Here is a 21,435-nt window from a genome sequence, read left to right as displayed (position 1 = left end):
CCTGCTCGACAATATCTTCCACTTGTATATAATCCACTTTCTCTAAAAGTACTAAACATTTCCTAGTGACAATGATATTACGACAGTTACCAAGGTTCTTTAAGATGTCCTAGTCCTGTTTCTTAAGGTATATTGTCCAGCAATTAGAAAGATTTTAAAACCTTTAGTCTTTTACAGGTTTGATAACGAGGCTAGGCCTTGAAACGTTGCCTGAGATGTCTTCTTCAAGTTCCTTAAGTGCGGTGTATGCTCTAATTTCGTCCAGCTAATTCCTAGTAAGAGATTACGTAGACTTCATTTTCACAGATGTTCCACCTATCGTCAAGTCCAAGGTCTGCGAGTATTCAGGCACTTCTGACCAGAGTGCCATTGAAATTCACATATCTGTCAAACAGTATTTTTCTAATGCTACCATTGGAAAAACAGTCTTGCTGAAATCTAAAGCCAACTGTAATCACATTACTGAATCTTGTCAGGCACTTAATATTTCAGGTGCTACATTAGATCCTGATCCAAAGAAGAAAATGAAATACCGATGGCTTTTTAAATAGGGTATATCCCTTGAAAGGTCATAAAATTCAGGCCAAGTGACCGACAAACAGACCAAATTCACCATATGGCGACAAAATTGTTCTCATTAAAATTTCAACATTTTTGTTGAGCCTTGCCATGCTGCGAATATCTTCCTATTATCTTCTCTTACTTCTTTCAAATAAATGCCATATTCTTTGGACACTTGAATTTCAAATCAGTGGCCCGTAAGCCTTGCTCCATATGAATAGGGTTCATGTTTTGAATAATAATAATAATAATAATAATAATAATAATAATAATAATAATAATAATAATAACAACACAAATAGTAACTAATCCATTACAAAAGGCCAACTGTATAGCAAATAACAATGAATCACCCATTTTCCATAATAATGAAAAATATCTATTGAGGAGATGAAAATACAGGATATTAAACTCAAATGTTATATTTAAATTCCCCTTTTCGAGAGCCTACAGATAAGTTACTAGTCAGGTGTAGCTTGAGTCTGGTGCAGATGAGTATACTGCAATAGAGGAAACTGTGAATCGACTAAGTGACCCCTTTTATTTGTTTTTAGAAAGTAATTGTAAGAATATTGCTTAGAACACCTTCCATATCAGTCAGTTACAGCCAGTAGATAATGTACACAATCTACATAAGGGTTTTTCAAGCTCTTTTCCGGATTTGGAACGTTAAACATAAGCGTGGTGTTATAATACAATGACACTCTTAAAAATATGAAAATATATTCCTTGGTAGTAACTGTAGAATTAAAAATATAATACACAACATCTCACATACAGAATGCAGTCTATCTTATAATACTTTAGTAATCTATTGGCTTCACTCCAGCCAATGTGACTTTTAACAGAGTAATAGTCTTAAATCTGAGTTAAACACTTGCACAATAAAGAGCGAAACTTGAACATAAGGACTGGTTTGCTCCCCTTTGCCCCTAAGTCATCTTTTTTATAGCCAATTTATATGAGGACACATCTTTAGTATAAATTCGATGTAGTATGTGTGTATTTTTTTTTAAATGTCGTTCTAATTAAGTGCATCATTTACCGTGATTATCTCAAAGATAATACAGAACATACTTGCGCCAAGCGAGTAACATTATGTAACCTTCAATAAGCATTTTATCTAGCATGTAAATGTTGAGAATGGGTGAGAAAATTAACAAAGAAATGAATCAACAAAAACAAAAAATTTCCATTCCACTCTATTCACTAATAGTAAACAGAAAGTCCCATTAGATAATCAGAAAATACCTCAATAAGAGATGTTTCATACAGACGGCAATTTCTTAACTCATATGTTACATGTTAGGGCCAAAATGAAATGAGAGTCGAACCGGTGAAGCAAGAGACAAAGGAGAGAGAATGTTTATTTATTCTGGAAGTTAACAGCTAATGAGTAAACAAAACTGTATTTACAAGGCATAAATCATGACATTCACAGGAGTAATAAAAAATGATTTATACATCAATACTTTTGCATAGCTTAGAGGGGAAACATTAATATATTTTGGCAAAAGGAATGATTGCACATCCTAAGGGGATGAGATGCAAGCAACCTCCAAAGAATGAGGAAGTAGTAATCATTTGGAGGAATAACTTCAGAATCGTTGAGAAACCAATCATGTGGCCATAAACTAGAACTCGTTTTACTGCAGACTGCGACTGAAGATGCCAGCTTTATCAAACTACTTAGGAACAGAGTTTGGCATGAAAGGTTACGATCTTGATATTAGGGCCTTCCCTGACATGAAGTGTGACAATGACAACTTTTCATGACAATAACCTATAAGCCCAGGCAGGCTAACACCACAGCTTTGTTGATAAGTTAAGTCAGTCATTCCTGCTGCTTTCAAGGTTTTGATGAAAATCAGGTCCCCGTGGTGAATTGAACACCCAGGTCGCAGGGGAAAGGAGCTAGGGCATTTGAGGGAGATAAAATAGCCACATTCCTATTAACTTTATTAGCTGGTCAGTATTTAAATGTGCCATTCTTTACACGGGTGCTCTTTTGGAACTCACTGCAATGAGTTATGGAACTGGATAGAGTGCTAAATCCTGGGAATGTTGATGGACGGATATTCAGAAAAGGCCGGTAAATCTGAATGAACTCAGCTTTGGGTTACTTCACATCAAGAGGCTATTATGAGAGACTTCCTGGTGCCACTCTGTTTGGTAACTCCTCTTAATAGCAAATCTACATATTTTGAAGCTCTTTGATTGATGAGAGTGCTAATAATCTCATTTTTTATCAAGAAACGAAATGTTCCTCTTAGATATTTTCAACAGAAATGTTAGCTAAATACCAACATTTGTTTGTTAGAATTTTCAGAAGATTAATTCAAAAGAAAATGTTTTAGCATTCCTTACATCAAAAGAAAATGTTTTAGCATTCCTTACATCATGTGAAACGGTAATGCAGAGCCTATTTCCAACCTGCTGTAACAGGGTTGAAAGTACGACTAGAGGGGTTACATCCCAACAGCTATTACATCCCATGCGGTTTGAATAAAAGATCCTTCCAATATTACTGTTTTAATGAAAAAATATCTTAAATGGTCCTATCATTATAATAACTATGATGCCATGAGCTTATAGACCTATAACTTTTATCTTGGCCACTTAATCAATGACTTGGGACACAATTCAGCCAAAGACCTGCAGATTTCAAGTTAACTCAAATGGCAAAACATATATCATACCAAAGTGCATATTTTCCACTAATTGAATAATAACTAGTGTTATTTCCTTATTGTGGAAATGCTGCAAAATTATGAAAATCCTCTTCTCAGAAAGAAGTGGCAGACCTCTACTGGACTGCTGCAGATTAAACTTCCTCTATGAGGAGCAGAGGTGAAATCAGAGTGTTAGGAAGAGTATGCATCAATTATGCAGACTGCAGCATGTTTTACTGTGCCAGAGTATTTTTTCTCTTCCAGAACCAGTACATTCTATTCTGGAAATTCCTTATTCCATCACAATGCAAAGACCCTTACCATTTCTTGGACTCCTGGTAGCAGTAGAACAACGACTAGAGGTCAGATGCTGAAGGTGGAAGCTGCAGGAGTGATGCAACGGCCTGGTTTAATTTTGCAGACCTGAGGTGAAGCTCTGAGACCTCATGAGCTCCAAATGGACCTACACTCCAAGGTGTTGAGCTTAACAAAGAGTGTACGTATGGGTTATCCAAGCTACAGCCAGGAAGTGCTGCTCTTCGTAATGCTAGTCTAGCTTTAAGGAATGTTCCAATTGCTTCTACAAGTCGTTGCAGTTGCAGCTTTGCAAGTCTTTGAAGGGCTTTAGACCAGGACTTTTCTTTATCTGTAGCTGTTAGACCTTCTATGATGCCAAGGATAGACAGACTACCAAACATAGTCTGGCGTGCTGTCCACTCCAAGTCCAAGATCTCAGTATCAAGCGGAGTGTAAGAGGTCTTCAATTGGTCATTAGCAGCTTCAGGTGTAAATTTACCGACCAAGAGAAAAAAATCAAATGTCTTAGGGAACGGGAACAGGTGGCTGTCCTCGGGTATGAAGATCATGACCTCTGAAGCCTCACTCCAACCTAATATGTCAAGGTTGGAAACTTTAGAATGGAACTTTCCAGTAAGATTGACAAGAGTTTGTCCAACAAATTTTAGATGACCAGCATTGGCTACAAAGTCACGATACTTAAATGACAATGATCCTTCCTCTTTTTTGAAAGGGGGTTGGTGAACTTCTGCTTGAATAGTCACTGGTACCTTGTTATTGAAGACTAAATTTGCATTGCAAGCCTGCTTGTAATGAGTTGCAGGATACAAAGTCAAAGTTGACGGGGTTTGTCCAGCACGGCAGGAGGAAATCTGACAAGGTTTCTGTGCAGAGTAGGATAAGTTTGATGGTCTAGTCACCTTAGTGGTGTTGGAAGACTTAGCTTGGAGAGAAGGAATACTCTTTGGTACATCCACATTTATGGTAACTATCTCTGGAGTGTTAAAAGTATGCTGTGAAATCTTCATTGCAGGTTTAGATGAGGATGTCTTGGTACAGTCTAGCTCAGGTGAGACCGTAAGGGAACCAGATGTGTCAGATTGACAGAGTACTGGACCTAGCTCTGACACTGCCTCAGCCCAAGAATATTCTGAACTAGAGCTTGATTCCTCTGAGCTGTCAGAGAAAGAGGAGCAAATAAATTGTGAACTACTGAACATGGACTCTGGAGACAAGTCATCCCCAAGTGTTGAACTAGAATGATAACTATCTGTTGAAGGGCCAGCAACAGGCTCATATAGCAGTTCCTCTATTTCAGATGTTGAAGCTTCCCACATTTCACCAGACGGTTTTGTTGAACTGATATCCATAGTTACACTATCATCATGATTCCAAAAATAATGGTAACCAGAAGGCCTTCCAACTGTATTTTTTGCAAAGTCCTTAGCCCATGCAGTCAGGGGTTGCAGGGCTTGTTTTTTGTCCTTTGCCTTTGGAAGAGTATCCAAAATAGCCATACATATTTGGCAGTTTCTTGGGTTATAAAAGTTTTTATAATTACACTGTGCATGGCAGTGACAGAACGAATGTCCTGTCCTACAGTGGTCAAAAGTTTTGCCACAAAAATTTGCTTCACAGAGGGTCCAGTCATTGGTACCCTCTTCTTCAGGGGTATAACTGACCTCATCCTGTAATGATGACTGAATTTCATCTACTGTCTGGTTTTCTGTAAAGAAAAAGAAAGAGGAGTTGTTGTTAGTGAAGAAGAAAGTTAACGAACTGTGATAGAACAACATTTGACAAATTGGTTCACATATGACTTAAGGGCCACATAAGGCGTACCCAGACCCGTGAAGCGGGAAGACCCAGACAGACAAGGCATGAGAGACTGACATACCTTCATGCAAAGGAGGCAAGAGCGGTGTCATATGATCACTTGGCAGATAGGTCTCATTCATAGTAGAAAACCTGTTGGAGAAAGAGAGACAAAGTGAGCATATAAATCTGGAGTAAAACGGAATGTGTGGAACCGGACATGCAAACCCATGAGGGTCTGGAAGTGTCTCTTGCGTGGGTGCTCTTCCTTAGGAGAACCCATGTTTTCTTGTTTTGCAGTCTCATTTATAAGCTTGTTCTAAAATAATGTTGAGCGTGAAGAATATCCATCCAGAGGAATGTGAATGCCTAATGTCAACTAGCCATGTATATGTAGCCTTAAAAGGTGGCAGCAGTTCTTGATTAAAGAACTTGCTTTCTGATATCCTGAGTTTATCTCCCTGCTTTACTGAAATATATCACCCACAATTGGGAAACGAAAGCAGAGTGGAATCAGAAATGCAATATGAATCTAGTCCCTCAGAAATGAAATTTGTTTGCATGCTATGCTGTCAGTTACAATTGCAACCACTGATTATGCATTTTAAACAAATTTCATTGAGCTAAAAAACCACATAATTACCATATGCGAATGTAGACCACATACAGTCATCATACAGAAAGAATGGCAATGTTCAGTCATCATATGAAAGATTCATTCTCTCTGTAAGATGGACAGATAAAACAAAGTCTAAGGGGACCTGAAACATGGCCTAAAACCCAATTTTGAAAACCTGGTAAGTATCATTTTCTTTATCTAATGTGTTCCATTCACTACCCATGAAATCACTCATGTCCCATTCATTTCAACTGAAGTGGCTGTAGAGCAGGATATTTGATTCGTCTGGCCTGGTTGTTCACAAGAAGACTGAACTTATTGAAAAAGTTATTTTTCAGCAAAAGAAATATTCATTCCCTTATGAATGGTATTTTGATAATGGAATTAATGTAAGTATATGAATCAATGAAGCTGAGTTAGTGCTGTTCTCCTGTTAGCGATGTAACTTGTTTTGCAGACAGTCACTTCTTTTCCATGTGTTTTATTCATCATAAGTACCTAAAAGCTCACTGTCTTGGAAATAACTTGGAACTGAATCTTAAAAGTGAGAGAGAGGCACTGATTACTTTATATACATTAATATTACTTTATATATGCACATGTCTACGCTACTCTTATATATATACATTTCAAATATAAAAGGCCCATTAAAACACTCGGGTTTAAAGCTAAGGACTATATTTCGGTGGACTAGCTTTCACCCTCATCAAGCAGTAAATGACAGATGGGGTTACATTAGCGAAATATATAGTGGGAGATATGCCCTTAGGTGATGCCTAGGGTTACCATTGAGCCGACGTTGGTTCTGTTAATTGTCCTAATCCTCTTCATCATTGCCTAAAGGAGGGCACTGTCTACATGATCAGAGTCCCAGGCTCCATTTGAAAGGTTGATCCTATTATCTTGTTGTTTTATCAGTGAAGATTCTACCATCTGACATTTGTATCGACAGCCGCTCTTGTATAAAATTGGGGATGAGTTCCAATCCATGGTATGGTTCGTGTTATTTATATGATGGAAAATTGCCAAACTATGTTGTCCATATCTAACTGATCGTTTATGTTGATTTAATTAATCTCTCCAAAAGAGATTTTCCTGTAAAACTGTAATATGACTTATCAAAATCCCTACAGGGGATTTCATATCTGGGGAAACTGGTTCCTGCTGAGCGTTGATTAAGGATTTCCCCAATGTATTCAGATAAGTGAAGATGAACAGGCTGGAGGGCCCTAAGGTTTGTGTGATCTCTCGTAAATTATCCACGTGAGGGATTATGATTTTGTTTGTGTATGTTTCCTTTTCTTTGTTTTTTTGGATTTATGTATGGCTTTATGTATGGCTTGGGGTATTTTAACAAGATAAGTTGATTTCTGATTGTTTCAAGTTCTTTGTTAAGAAAATCTGGGGAGCAAATTCTCAGTGCTCTAAGAAATAATTTACTTCCCATGGCGAGTTTAACTGAAATGTCATGATAACTGTAAAAATGTATGTATGAAAGTGAGAATGCCGCTTTCCTGAAAACGGTGAATAGGATCAACCTTTCAAATGAAGCCTGGAATTCTGACCATATAGACAATATCCTCCTTAAGGCAATGATGAAGAGGATGAGGACAATTAACAGAGCCAACATCGGCTCAACAGTAACCCCAGGCATCACCTAAGGGCATATCTCCAACTACCACTATACATTTTGCTAATGTAACACCTTCTGTCATTTACTGCTTGATAAGGGTGGAAGCTAGTCCAATGAAATATAGTCCTTAGCTTTAAATGTGAGTGTTTTAATCGTGTTTTAATGGGCCTTTTTGTACTTGAGACGTATCCTGTTTCAGCAGACGAATTTATTTATTTACATATATAGATATATATATATACATATATATATATATATATATATATATATATATATATATATAGTATGTATATCATATATATATATATATATATATATATATATATATATATATATATATATACATATATATATATATATATATATATATATAATATATATATATATATATATATATATACGAGCTACAATGTCCTTTAATATCTAATTCACTCTACCTCGGAATTAATATATTTTCATATATGCTTAACCGAAGGGGAATTTTTTCTCGATAATAGACTTGCCTGGACCAGAGCGCGAACCCATGGGTCCCTTTCAATCCAGGAACGTCAGTAAAGGTAGAGCGAATTAGATATTAAAGGACATTGTAGTCCCGATATATAGTATTGAATCACGGAAATGTGATAGGACTTATATATATATATATATATATATATATATATATATATATATATATATATATATATATATATATATAATAATATCATATATATATATATATATATATATATATATATATCGAGCTACAATGTCCTTTAATATCTAATTCGCTCTACCTCGGAATTAATATATTTTCATATATGCTTAACCGAAGGGGAATTTTTTCTCGATAATAGACTTGCCTGGACCAGGGCGCGAACCCGTGCATCCTTTCAAACCCAGGAACGTCAGTGAAGCTTTACCTACTACTCTCGCGGTGGTGTAGTAGGTAAAGCTTCACTGACGTTCCTGGGTTTGAAAGGATGCACGGGTTCGCGCCCTGGTCCAGGCAAGTCTATTATCGAGAAAAAATTCCCCTTCGGTTAAGCATATATGAAAATATATTAATTCCGAGGTAGAGCGAATTAGATATTAAAGGACATTGTAGCTCGATATATGTATATGAATCACGGAAATGTGATATGACTTATATATATATATATATATATATATATATATATATATATTATATATATATATCTAAAAAATAAATAAAACAACCACAGGGCATTATATGTAGCAAACGCTCCTATCTTCACCTGGATTCGAACATATGCATTTTTGGCTTTGAAAATATGGAAAACAGACATGTCACCCACTTGGCTATCAATAGAAATATTAGCTGATATGATTTTCCTGTACGTCAGTTATTCCCAAAGGAATGTGAATTCAGTATTAGTGGGTTATAGGACTTAATAAATGAGGCATGAATATCACTCATGGTCGAGATGGGTGGATCTTATTCCATGCACGGAAGTGGAATTTGATCTTATTCCACGCACGGAAGTGGAATTCTACAGAAATACGTACAGCGGGTCAAAATAGAATTACATTTCTCTTGTTTAGCTGTTTGTCATTGTCATCCTAATTCGAGCTCAAAATGACACATGTTCTATTCCTGATCAGGGTAGGATCCCTAATAATATATAATTTCCTCTAGGTGGAAGTCGTTTAACAATATCAAGTGAATTCACTGGGAGTTCATCACTGTCTCGCTACTTCACAGCCTAAAAATGTCAGGTGCAGAATCACTGACAAATTACCCCCCCCCCCTCACCCACACACACAATATATATATATATTATATATATATATATATATATATATATATATATATAATATTATATATATATATATATATATATATATATATATGAGGACGATGATGGCGATAGCAACACCCCACTGCGTAAATGCTTGTTCGTCCCTACACTTTGTAACGGGAAAAAGCGTCTATGTATGTGTGTGTGTCTATATATATATAATGTATATATATATATATATATATATATATATATATATATATATATATATATATATATGACTATGGTATATTGCACCATATGGCAAAGGAAAAACAATTAAATGTGACAATCAAGCGTTACAGGAACAACTTTGGCGGGTGATCACTCATCCGTTTTGCTGTTTTCTCTCTAAAAAAATAAGCCACGGTGCAGTGGAAGTTTCCATTTTGGTTGAGGTAATAGAACTGCTTTCAATATCCAGAAACTGTTAATATTACTGTTCTATAATTCGTCCCATGAAGCATACTGGAAGACACTCCAAAATCCTTAATTCAGATAATAAAGCGAAATAGTTTTCTGGCCTTCTAAGGACAGAGAAACTTATAACAATTACTTTTAATTCCCGTCGGTTTAATCATTGTGATAGATTAAAAAAATCTCGTTATTAGAATTTTTGCTCTGTAACAAGCCACGCACATCCAAACACACACACACATAGAGAGAGAGAGAGAGAGAGAGAGAGAGAGAGAGAGAGAGAGAGAAGAGAGAGAGAGGTTAAAATAGACTGGTTAAAATGCGAATACACAGGAGCTCACTTTTATCCTGAAATATTCTAAAGCACCGTTTTCAAGCTGCGTAAGCTTAAAGAATTCCTTGCACAATTCCAGGCCAAATCTGCCCCCAGAGCTAGGCGCTAGCACAAATTCCATGAAAAAGCGAACTGAAATTCTGGTAAGCCTTTTAGCATTTCACGTACTCAGTAGACGATTACTTGATGTCGACTTCTAAGTCGATATATTTTCCATAACTATGAAAATAAGATTCAGTCTCTGATCACGATTTCATGACGCAACAAGTTGGTACTAAGGAAAAATGTCCATTCACAAGTCTAGTTTAGTTTTAATGTAATTAGGCCGATAAATCAAAGATGTAAATTACAATGCTCAAGACTAGAAGTAAGCAAGGAATGTACAAAGAGAGAGAGAGAGAGTATTAAAACCAATTAACCAGCGATAACGGCGACAGCATTATTTTACTACTACATGAAAAGCGAAGTTTGTCAGAAATAAGAATGACGTAGCCGCTATCAGGGGAAAAGTTTTCTGCATCACAGCTGCTCAGAGATATCCACGGCTTTCAAGTTACTGTTGTGCACAGAGGTGCATCTGCACTTACAGGTGAGCCTTTTGTACTTCTGGCACACTGCGGCAGCGAGAGCAGAATGGCGTCATAGCCTAGCCCTATGGACAAGAAGGGAAAGCTGTGCATATTAACGGTTTCCTTTGGCCACCATACTTTTCTCTTGAGCCCCTAGACAAGAGGGATGGCGTCGAATGGCCTCTGGCAAGTCTTTAAGGATGCAGTTGCAAGCCCCAGGGTTTTGTTTTTGTTGGACTTCAGCTACGCTGATAACAGTCTACAGTTTGGTGAACTGGCAGGCAGTAGGCCTAGTGCCACTCATGGACAAAGCTTATTCATGAAGTTCACTTTGGCTGATGACCTGTTTGAATCATGCAAGCTTTGATGATAAGGTGCCCACCACATTTGCATGCTATTTGAAGCCACACTTATATATATGTATATACGCCCATATTTGCGTTCTCCGGATTCGCGGACTCTCACATTCGCGGATTTCTCTCGGGAACATTTCCCCGCATTATTCGCGGAAAATTCTCCTATTCGCTGTATTTTTCCTTGAAAAATATCCACAAATTCCTGGTTTTTTATCAACTTCATCATAAAATGCACTTTTTGTATTAAACTATTAAAAAAACCAGGTATAATTTTTTTTTTTTTTTTTTTAGTTTTAACTAACAAAATCGGAGGTTTTAAGCATTTTTCAACTATTCGCGGGTTCTAACTATTCACGGGTGGTTCTGGTATGCATCCCCAATACCTATTATATATTATATATATATATATATATATATATTATATATCTATATATAATATATATATACAATATATAATGTATATATATATATATATTGTTGCTGCAATGTCCAGCCTATAATAGCTGAATACAGGATGAATCAACAATCAGAAAATCTTGTAGAATAGGCCGTCTCATATATGAACACCAGGTATATATAGCACGGCTTTTCCAACAGTTGGGAGCGGTGGCTGCATTCCCTTTCGCTACACAAACTTAGACACTCACCTCTGAGAAGTCTCTAGCTTTCTGTAGATTCTTAATAATCACAGGGAGACAGTTCTTTACAAAGCAAGATCATACTTATTGTTGCAAAAACGATTCACAATGCATTTGAACAGAGATGTTAAACGTGCTACTGGCGATTCCAAATATCCGATAATATTATTTTTTTTAAGTAAAGCCAATATAGCCAGAATCCAGCAGGCGTTGGTAAATATCACATGGTGATTGCGAACTGACATACGACGGAGAGTTCAGAGTATTGCCCATCAGAAGGGCAGCTGATGTACATGCTGAAGATGATGCCATTGTCACCCATACTTGGAAAGATGATCACTGCATAAATTGGAAAAAGTCAAGAGTCATTTTTAGCAACAAAGTTACAGGGCGCAGCGCCCTTTGGGTAGTCAATCTCTCATACACTCTCTAAGAGGAGAGCTGGTTCGTCTTCGAGAACGATGATTACTTGAATTAGTGTTACATAGCTTCAAGTAACGACCAATTTTCGTTTGTCGACAATGCCGTATTAACTCATACACATTTTCAAAGCATTTTTTAGTCGGTCACTTCGCACTTTTAATGAGATTGGTGGGAGAACCGAGGAGGTTCTCGAAGCTCTCATTGTATATATATTTTTAAATAGATGTTGAAACTTACATAAGAGTGGATCTTTTTTAGCATAATAGGCTTTATTTTTTTAATGATGGCAAAGCTTCCGGGTATCTTGTCAATGTTGCCAAACTGAAATTTTTATTTTAGTGTGACCTAAAAACTGGATAAATATCTCATATTTATTTTTTAAGTCTTTAGTTACACTGTTCCTGAAAGATAATGCATGATTCTTCTCTTTTTATAAATCATTGTAATTATTATAGGTGATTTCAGATTGACTTTATGATAAGAAGATTTCGTGGTTCCAAGGACATCCTCTCTGAGCAGTTCACTTATTTGCCCGGATGTAATTTTCGGATACAGGCACTAGTATATAGTACCTCAAGTCCGCACAGACGCTTCAGAGGGCTCTAGCATCGCACAGGCTCATCTTTGGCGAGACAAAAAAATTGTTAACAGACCCCCTGCGCAATCCCGTAGTCGATCCTATCAAGTACTACCAGGACATCAGATCCTTGCTGTCCAACTCCCCCTACAGCTCCTGCTATCCTTTCGTCTTGAGTGCCTTTGTTTTTTTAAACACGAATGAGTTGAGTTCCCTGTTATAACATTCGCTGTTAGAATTTGTTGATTCGTTTTGTTAGCACACACAAACACGCTCACATGTGTGTGTATATAAATATATATATATATATATATCATAATATATATATATATATATATATATATATATATATCTTATATATATATATATATATATACTATTATATATATATATAGATATTATCTATATAAAGGATTATATATATATATATCTATATATATAATATAATATATATTATTATATTTATATAATATATATATAGATCTATATATATATATTATATATATATTTATATCTCTATATATAGAATATATCTATATATATAGATATAATCTATATATAATAGATATATAATATATATATTATATATATATAATATTATCTCATATTACTATAGTCTATATATATTAGATATCTATATATATAGATATATATAATATATCATATATATATATATTATATAATATCTATATCTATTATATATAGATATAGATCTATCTCTATATTATATATAATAAGATAATATCTATATATAATATATAATATACCTATATATATAGATATACGATATCTATAATATCTATATATCTATATATATAGATATATATATATATATATATATATATATATATATTATATATTATTCTATATATTCTATATATATAGATATATATAGTATATATATTCTATATATCTATATATATAGATATTATATAGTATATATATATATATATATTATATATATATATATTAATTGTATATTTATATATATATCTATCCATATATATAGATATATAGATATACATATAGATATATATTATTATAGTCTATATATATATATACTAATATATATATATATATATTTATATATATATATCTAATAAAATTGAGCCCATAAAAACACCAAAATGTTAGAAAAAGTACTATTATTTCAGAGACTGCTGTCCCTCTCTTCAGGTATATGAACTGAGAAAAGTTTACAGAACGGTGGTTTTATACCAGATTCGTCCACAAGTAAGCCAATTTAGGTCACCCCCGCTGATAATCTTCCTTTAATCTTCTTAGCGTTGGTTGAATGAACACTGCGTCGACGATGTCCGATGTCCAATTCCCTTTTGAGATGTTCATTACCTGCTTCTCTTTTATTAAGGCCGATTCCATCATTTGACTCTTGTACCGGCAGTTGCTGCTATAAATTACACGTGACATATTCCAGTTTATGAACATAACCATAGAATAACTGGAATATGTCACGTGTAATTTATAGCAGCAACTGCCGGTACAAGAGTCAAATGATGGAATCGGCCTTAATAAAAGAGAAGCAGGTAATGAACATCTCAAAAGGGAATTGGACATCCGACCATCGTCCGACGCAGTGTTCATTCAACCAACGCTTAAGAAGATTAAAGGAAGATTATTCAGCGGGGTGACCTATTGCTTCTTGTGGACGAATCTCTTGTATAAAACCACCTTTTCTGTAACTTTTTCTCATTCATTACTGAAGAGGAGATACAGCAGTCTCCTGAAATATAGTACTTTTCTCTCTACTTTTGGTGTTTTTAAAGGCTCTTTTATTAATGGAATTCGGTTGTTACAAGAACCTTTTGCCCACTCTATAAATATATATACATACGATATATTTAATCGTATAATATATATATCTTATATATATATATCTATCTATATATATATATAGATATATATATAGAGATATATATATATATATATATATATATATATAAATATATAGATATATAGATATTATAGATATATATATATATATATATATATATATTGTATATGATATATTATATAATATGATATATATATATATTAATATATCTATATATACTATATATATATATATATATATATATATATAAATATATATAGACGTATCATATCGGAAGGTCCTTGGCATGATGAAGTTTGGGAACCACTGCTCTAAAGGATTCCCGAAACCTCGGATGTGCTAAACTTCCTCATACAACCACCAACCCACCCACCGCCCCACACCACCCCCAAACAACCTCCAAACCTCCCATGTCAACCCATCTCACTCGTTAATGAGCTCCTGTTACAATACTGGCTTCATTTATTCACCGATGAACTTCCCTCTTTTTAGTACTATTATCTGTGACACTGACTCCTAAATGTGTAGATAAATCAGCCAGATCATTTCTTCCCCATCGATGGAAACGCTCAATGCCGCGGCTTCCTGGCCTCCATTGTCCCTCATGACCTTGTTCTTCTTGGCTATCCTGTACCCTCTGTGTTTAGACAAACCAACCAAGTCGTCACCAGTCTATTCAGCTTCTGTTCATTATGTCTTAACTCTCACAGCACCTGTCAAGGTTGACTTCTTTCATCTTAGACCCATCCTGCTCTCTTCAAGTGTCTTCTCTCACAAGATATCCTCCTGACTCTAAATACAGCCTCTTCCTTGCTAGCTGATGAAAAAGATTTGTATGTATGTAAACTAGAAAAATGTGCTAGAAAACAGCTCCCACATACCTTCCGAAGTATGGTAAGTCATGTTGCTTAACTACAATTCTTGTATTCACTATCCGTCTTAATCTTATAAAGAGGTATTCCTCTTGTGTTTTTAATCAAAGCCCTGCCCTCATCCGTACATACCTAGTACGCGCCTTGGTCACGCCGTCAATTATCACTTCCAACACCAAATTGCATAAACTCATTGGAATCCTTTACCTGTCGAATTTTCATTCTTCAACCTTGTCTTCCTTCAACCCAAACCTGCGCATCCAGAGGTATTTCAGGCTTGCATTAATTAACCACTTCCTATGATTTGATTCAGATGCGCTCGATTCTATCCTGCATCTCAGGAAACTAATTAAAATGTACAGTCCATTTGTAAGACTATCAAAATACAAAATTTCTTCATTTGAACATCTTATTTTATGATTTATCTTTCGTTTAACTGATTCTCCGAATCCGATTCACTCCAGAACATTTTTTTTTTCTCTGCTCCATTAAACATTTTCTTCGATTCAATTTTCAATATATGTGACCTTTCTCCTCTCTCTCTCTGTACTTGACTATCCAATTTTATCTATCTACTGGTATGTATATAAACCATACTCTACTGTACCCTAAAAAAGCACTTCATTTATATGCATTTGTGTATGTGTGGGTGTATGCGTGTGCGTGTAACGGATGAAATTGAGACAGAGTACAATTGTGCGTGGGTATAGCTGAACGATGTAGAGCCAAGGCAGAGACAGCACTCTATGAATAGATGAAAAGAAACAAATGTACAAGTTCAAGCGTTATCTGCGTCACTGAATAAGACTGAATAAGGATGAAATAAAAAATGTTGTGGAAAATCTCAATTCTGGACAAGATGAGCTTGAAAAATCTGTAAGGCTGGCAGTGTTGTCAGACCTGAATGCAAATCTGGGTGACAGCGAAAGATATGGTGTAGTTTGTAAGTAGTTTCTGCCGCAAATGAAAATGGAATATGAATTTGGAGTTTAACGCGATAGGATGAAATATTCATATATAAATAGATAGGCTTGGGGAGATCATTTCTGTGGACAGTTTGTAGTTTCGAGTAAGAGTCAAGAGTACAAGACAGGAAACTGGTAAACGTGAAAAGAGTTGTTCTAGATATTATTAGTTGACACAAAAGCGACAAGAGAATCTAATGTTGCTTGTGGCTATTTGCTCTATTGTGACTTCACCTCTGGTTCAGCAGTGAAAGTATAAACATGGCAGTGACTTATTTTTGATTTTATTTCCCCCGGAATCACTCTCTATGAGAGACAGGTCTATATATACATATACATATATATATATATATATATTATATATATATTATATTTATTATTAATTAATTTAATTTTTAATTATTAAATAATATATATATATATTAATTTAATTAAATTTAATTAATAAGGTAATAATAAATATACTTATAAATATGAATAATAATATATATATATATATTAATATATATATATATTATATATATATATATATAATATTATAATTAGATATATATATAAGATAATAATATATATAAAATTAAATTTTAAAAATTAAATATTTTAAGTATACTAATGAATTACTACGAATATTATACGTAAATATTAATATATTATATATTATTATATATATATAATATTATATATATATATATATATATATTATTATTTAATTATATAGTTATATATATATAATAAATATATATATTAATATATATATATATATATATATATATTATTATACACTGGCCTCAATAAATAGCAAATACCTAAATCTAGCCTAACATTAGTCCCCAATGAAAACATGTACTTATACATACACAGTACATTCATTTATACAATTATACATGTATATGCATGCATAAACATACAAATACATACGTCTATGCACATATATTACGTTCAAATAAATCAACGCATGCATTCATATATATAAAAATCAATTATAATCTAAAATTCAACATTACTTTAAAACATAAAAAATCCAGTTAAAAATAAGATACAGACAGTTGGCTTCTATCGAAAAAAATCAAATAATTAGTTGACACCAGTGTGAAGCTTGACTTACAAAATATGCATTGGACTCTGAATTCAAGAGGACCCTCCACGACACTAAATTTGGCATTATCTTTGGAGTGTCAATTATGCGTGTTTCTTTTTCCCGACTGTTTTCCTAAACCAAGCTTCAATTCGAAAAAAGAAATTCACTTTGAAAGCGCATGTGTCATTCGACTTTTTTTGGGGGGACGAGTGGTGTACCTAGACCGATTATTATTGAACAGAGATGACAGAAATACCAATTTTTTCTGTTATTGTGCTTAGAGAGAGAGAGAGAGAGAGAGAGAGAGAGAGAGAAGAGAGAGAGAGAGAGAGATCTGTTACCTACCCCACCATCGCTGTTTGTTCTTGTAAGGGCTCTCCTCCAATTTGTTAAAATATGCCCCATTTGTGTCCTACCGATGATTGTTTTCATTAGGAAGCAAGTTCCCTGCTGTAAGGAGGAAAGGACAAAACTGTCTGCTTCAACAGAGAAGGTATTCTCTATTTAAAAAGTTCTCCTAAAGAATTATGAAAGCGGCGTCCGTTTTACATGATTACATAAAAGTGAAATTCGACCTCAGTTCAAAGTATTGGAGACTACAACTGCATCTAAAATGTTCCTTGCCTCCTAAAATTTTCCTGAAAAACGATTTCGGTCTTACTCTCGAGTCATCCTGTTTGCATTTGGCTGCTGTGTATTCACCTCAGATCGCGATGCAAATGAGTCTACAATGAAAACGCCACGAACAGCAGCTAGCTAATAACTGTCTTACGAAGCCACGCATGAGAGTAGGTGGTGTCTCGGTACTTTGGCCTCTCGGCTCACAATACGATTTTAGGCTGTGAGAATTGGAACCCAGGGAGCCAAGTCACATCACAGACGTTCATCAGCAATCTAGCAGAGGTCTCTACGTCCATTAAAAGACTTGTCGTAAAACAGCCTAGTTTCATCAGACTTCAAATGAAATTAGAATGATAAACTAAAGTGATCAACATTCCTGTTTGCATTTGTAATAATAATCTTATGGTAGTTAGATAACTGATAAGGACTTTGAGTTGGCTCAGTTTCGATGTAGCTAACAGCTAGCCAGCAGATCTTGAACAGATTTAAAATTCAGAGCATCATAAGATAATGTGCACTCATGCTATCAGCTCCTTTCGTTGGGCTTTTTTGTTTTGATATTGTTATCATGTTGATGGATGTACTATCTTCTTCCTCTTCTTTGCTACGCATTAAATATAAAGTCAGCCTCGTGAGTTATCACATCATAAGGATTTGCTGTTCTAAGACAAGACTTGGCCTTTTCCGCGACAGTTTTGGAAAAATTTATCGTTTAGTGTTTTTCACGGCAAAGTTTTGTCTAGCTCCGTCAAAGCGGGTGACGAGACGACTGTGCTGCCAGTGCAGGTCAGTCTTCCAGCGCAACCAGCCACAAGTAACAAAGTCTAATCAACTTTGACCTTCCCTTCATCTCCACAAGATATCAACGAAATTCATCTATAACATTCTGTGGTAGTTTCTCAATAGACAGACAAGCGGTTAATTAAACAGGTTGTTCTTTTTAAATCTTGAATCAGCGTCCTCATCAGAGTCCACCTCAAAATCCTGAATAAAGCCTTTGCTCATGAACCAACCTCTTCAAAATTTAATTGAAGTCTCACTAACGATTTAAATTTTTTTCTATAACAAACTATCTTTATTGCCCTCATTGTTTGCATTAAAATTCACAGCTCAAACAGATCATCAAACAAAATTAATAAGATTAAAAACAATATTCTGGAATAACAGCTGCATTGGGCCATTTCAGAATCTATTTAATTCTCTCAAGCAACGTTGTCTCTCGATCTTGATGAAGTATCTTATCAATAAACCAGAAATAAAATGAAAACCTGAGAGTCTGATCAAATTCCAGTCCATCATAGAAGCTAATGAACTCTTCCATGGCCTCCGATAAGTGATATATGACCACCTCCCGGGAAACATATGAAAAAAGCAGGACGCCATATCTTAAAAACTAACCATAGAATCTTCTTGAAAATTATCCCGTTGTTTCCCATACCCAGATTCCAATGTGGAAATTCATTGAACTAACATAACTTAACCCAGTGATTCTCAACCAGTGTGCCACGGCACACTGGTGTGCCACGAGATTATTTGAAGTGTGCCACGAAATATAGTCATGGCACACCAGAAAATACGAAAAATGGGTATAGATTTTGGTTTCACATGAATGAAAAGTAACGCTTATTGATACTGACAATTATTTAAAATATAGCCTACTTTGCAGTTTACATAAGTAACTTTCAGCCATTTGAGTTCGTCATAATATTTATAATAATTCTACAATTAATAAAAGTTTAATATTATAAGTGGAGATGGCATTCGGTATTGTGATGGGCGTCGTTCTGTCTGGGATGTATGACGTGGTATTGCCTCATGCTTTCAAACAAGTTTTTTAGTATAGTTCCTTTTGTTTCAACCAAAATAGTTGCATTTTAATGTAGCACTGTGTCTACTTGTAATGAGTATATTGCTATGTTGTTATTGAATTTTGATCTTCAGGCTGCCCGTTGTTGCTATCATCTGCAATCGATGTTAGGAGTTTAATCACTTCCAAGTTTGATAATTGATATATGTATCATATACAAATGATCCCTATTGTTGTTTCTCATCTGACAGCGCTTCATGAAAATATCGACCACTATTTTCCATCACTGAGCACAGGAGAAGTATGATTGGATTCGAAATCATTTCATGAAATATTCCCTCTAATATTGGATTACAGTTGTGTGAAGAAGAGGAACTGGCTACCATTTCTTAGTGACAGAGATCTTAAAATAAAACATTCTACTGTACCTATTGACTCATTTTGGATATCTGTTCAAGAGGAATATCCCACATTATCTAAAAAAGCTTTATCACTTTTGTTGCAATTTTCTACATCTTATTTACGTGAACTTGGCTTCTCAACCCTAAATAACATCAAAACTAAGAAGCGAGAGAGACTACGCTCAACTGAAGAAGAAATGAGGGTCTACTTATCACACATTCGACCAAATATTGAGGAAGTCGCCAAAAAACACCAGGCACAAGTTTCACACTAATCATCTTCACAATTTACTCTAAGAAAAACACTGAAATAAAGTAAGTTCATATTTAAAAGTGTTTTATTTCTTAAGTCTGTAGTTCCATCTCATATTTACAAGTATATATTCTCTTAATTTTTTCTCTTAAATTTTCCAAGTGTGCCGTGATATTATTATAAGATCCTAAGTGTGCCATTGGTAAAAAAAGGTTGAGAAACACTGACTTAACCCAACATAACCTAACCTAACCTAGGGGCATGGAAAAAAAATGGGAGTAGTGTAATACTATATACATCTCGGGAATTTGCTCCCGGGAACCCATCAAGAACTTTGTAAGTCATTTCATGGAAAAGATACACAACAAAATTGGTTCTCTGTGAAGAACTATTCCTTAGTCCTTAGCCAGTTGGCTCACTGCTGCAAATGGTCACTGAACTCATCGGCAGTTCTATGGACAATATTATCTATAGTCAGAGAGGCAGACGAAAATCCTGGAATCTTACAATGAATTCTCGCTATTCCTGTCGCCTATCTCTACACTTAATATCACCGAACGCCCTTAAATACTTCTACAGATATCTTACGGAGGGCAGGGCGACAGACAAACAAAGAATAAACAATGCATGAATCTGCATGCAGACCTGAATCCTTCAAGAGGAATGATTTTATCAACATTTACTTTGGCCTAAGAAAAACATTTCCACAGACTGTTAGCAACATCCACCAATAGTAGTCTGCAATAATCTGTTTCCCTACACAGACAGACAGACAGAACACACATATCAAAGTCTATCGGATTCTACAGCTTGATTCCATTCACACACACATACACACATACACACACAAATACACACACACATATATATATAAATATATACACGTCTTGGGAT

At 34.9% G+C, this 21,435-nt stretch overlaps 2 protein-coding genes across 2 annotated transcripts in view; both read right to left on the bottom strand.

Moving 5' to 3' along the window:
• LOC135217320 (mucin-5AC-like) overlaps positions 1–21,435 on the bottom strand; it is a 452,543-nt gene that overhangs the window by 190,950 nt on the left and 240,158 nt on the right.
• Positions 1,916–21,435, bottom strand: part of LOC135217321 (uncharacterized) — a 62,481-nt gene continuing 42,961 nt past the window's right edge. The window contains exons 2-3 of the mRNA XM_064253111.1: positions 5,428–5,498; positions 1,916–5,256 (exon numbers count right to left, since the gene is read on the bottom strand). Coding sequence (XP_064109181.1) covers positions 3,590–5,256; positions 5,428–5,498 — 1,738 coding nt within the window. The 3' untranslated portion in view covers positions 1,916–3,589. The remainder of the gene's footprint in view (positions 5,257–5,427; positions 5,499–21,435) is intronic.

Source organism: Macrobrachium nipponense, chromosome 7, assembly GCF_015104395.2.
Source record: "Macrobrachium nipponense isolate FS-2020 chromosome 7, ASM1510439v2, whole genome shotgun sequence".
NCBI lineage: Eukaryota > Metazoa > Arthropoda > Malacostraca > Decapoda > Palaemonidae > Macrobrachium > Macrobrachium nipponense.
The sequence above is the reverse complement of the archived record's forward strand: the minus strand, read 5'-3'. Positions and strand labels throughout refer to the sequence as shown.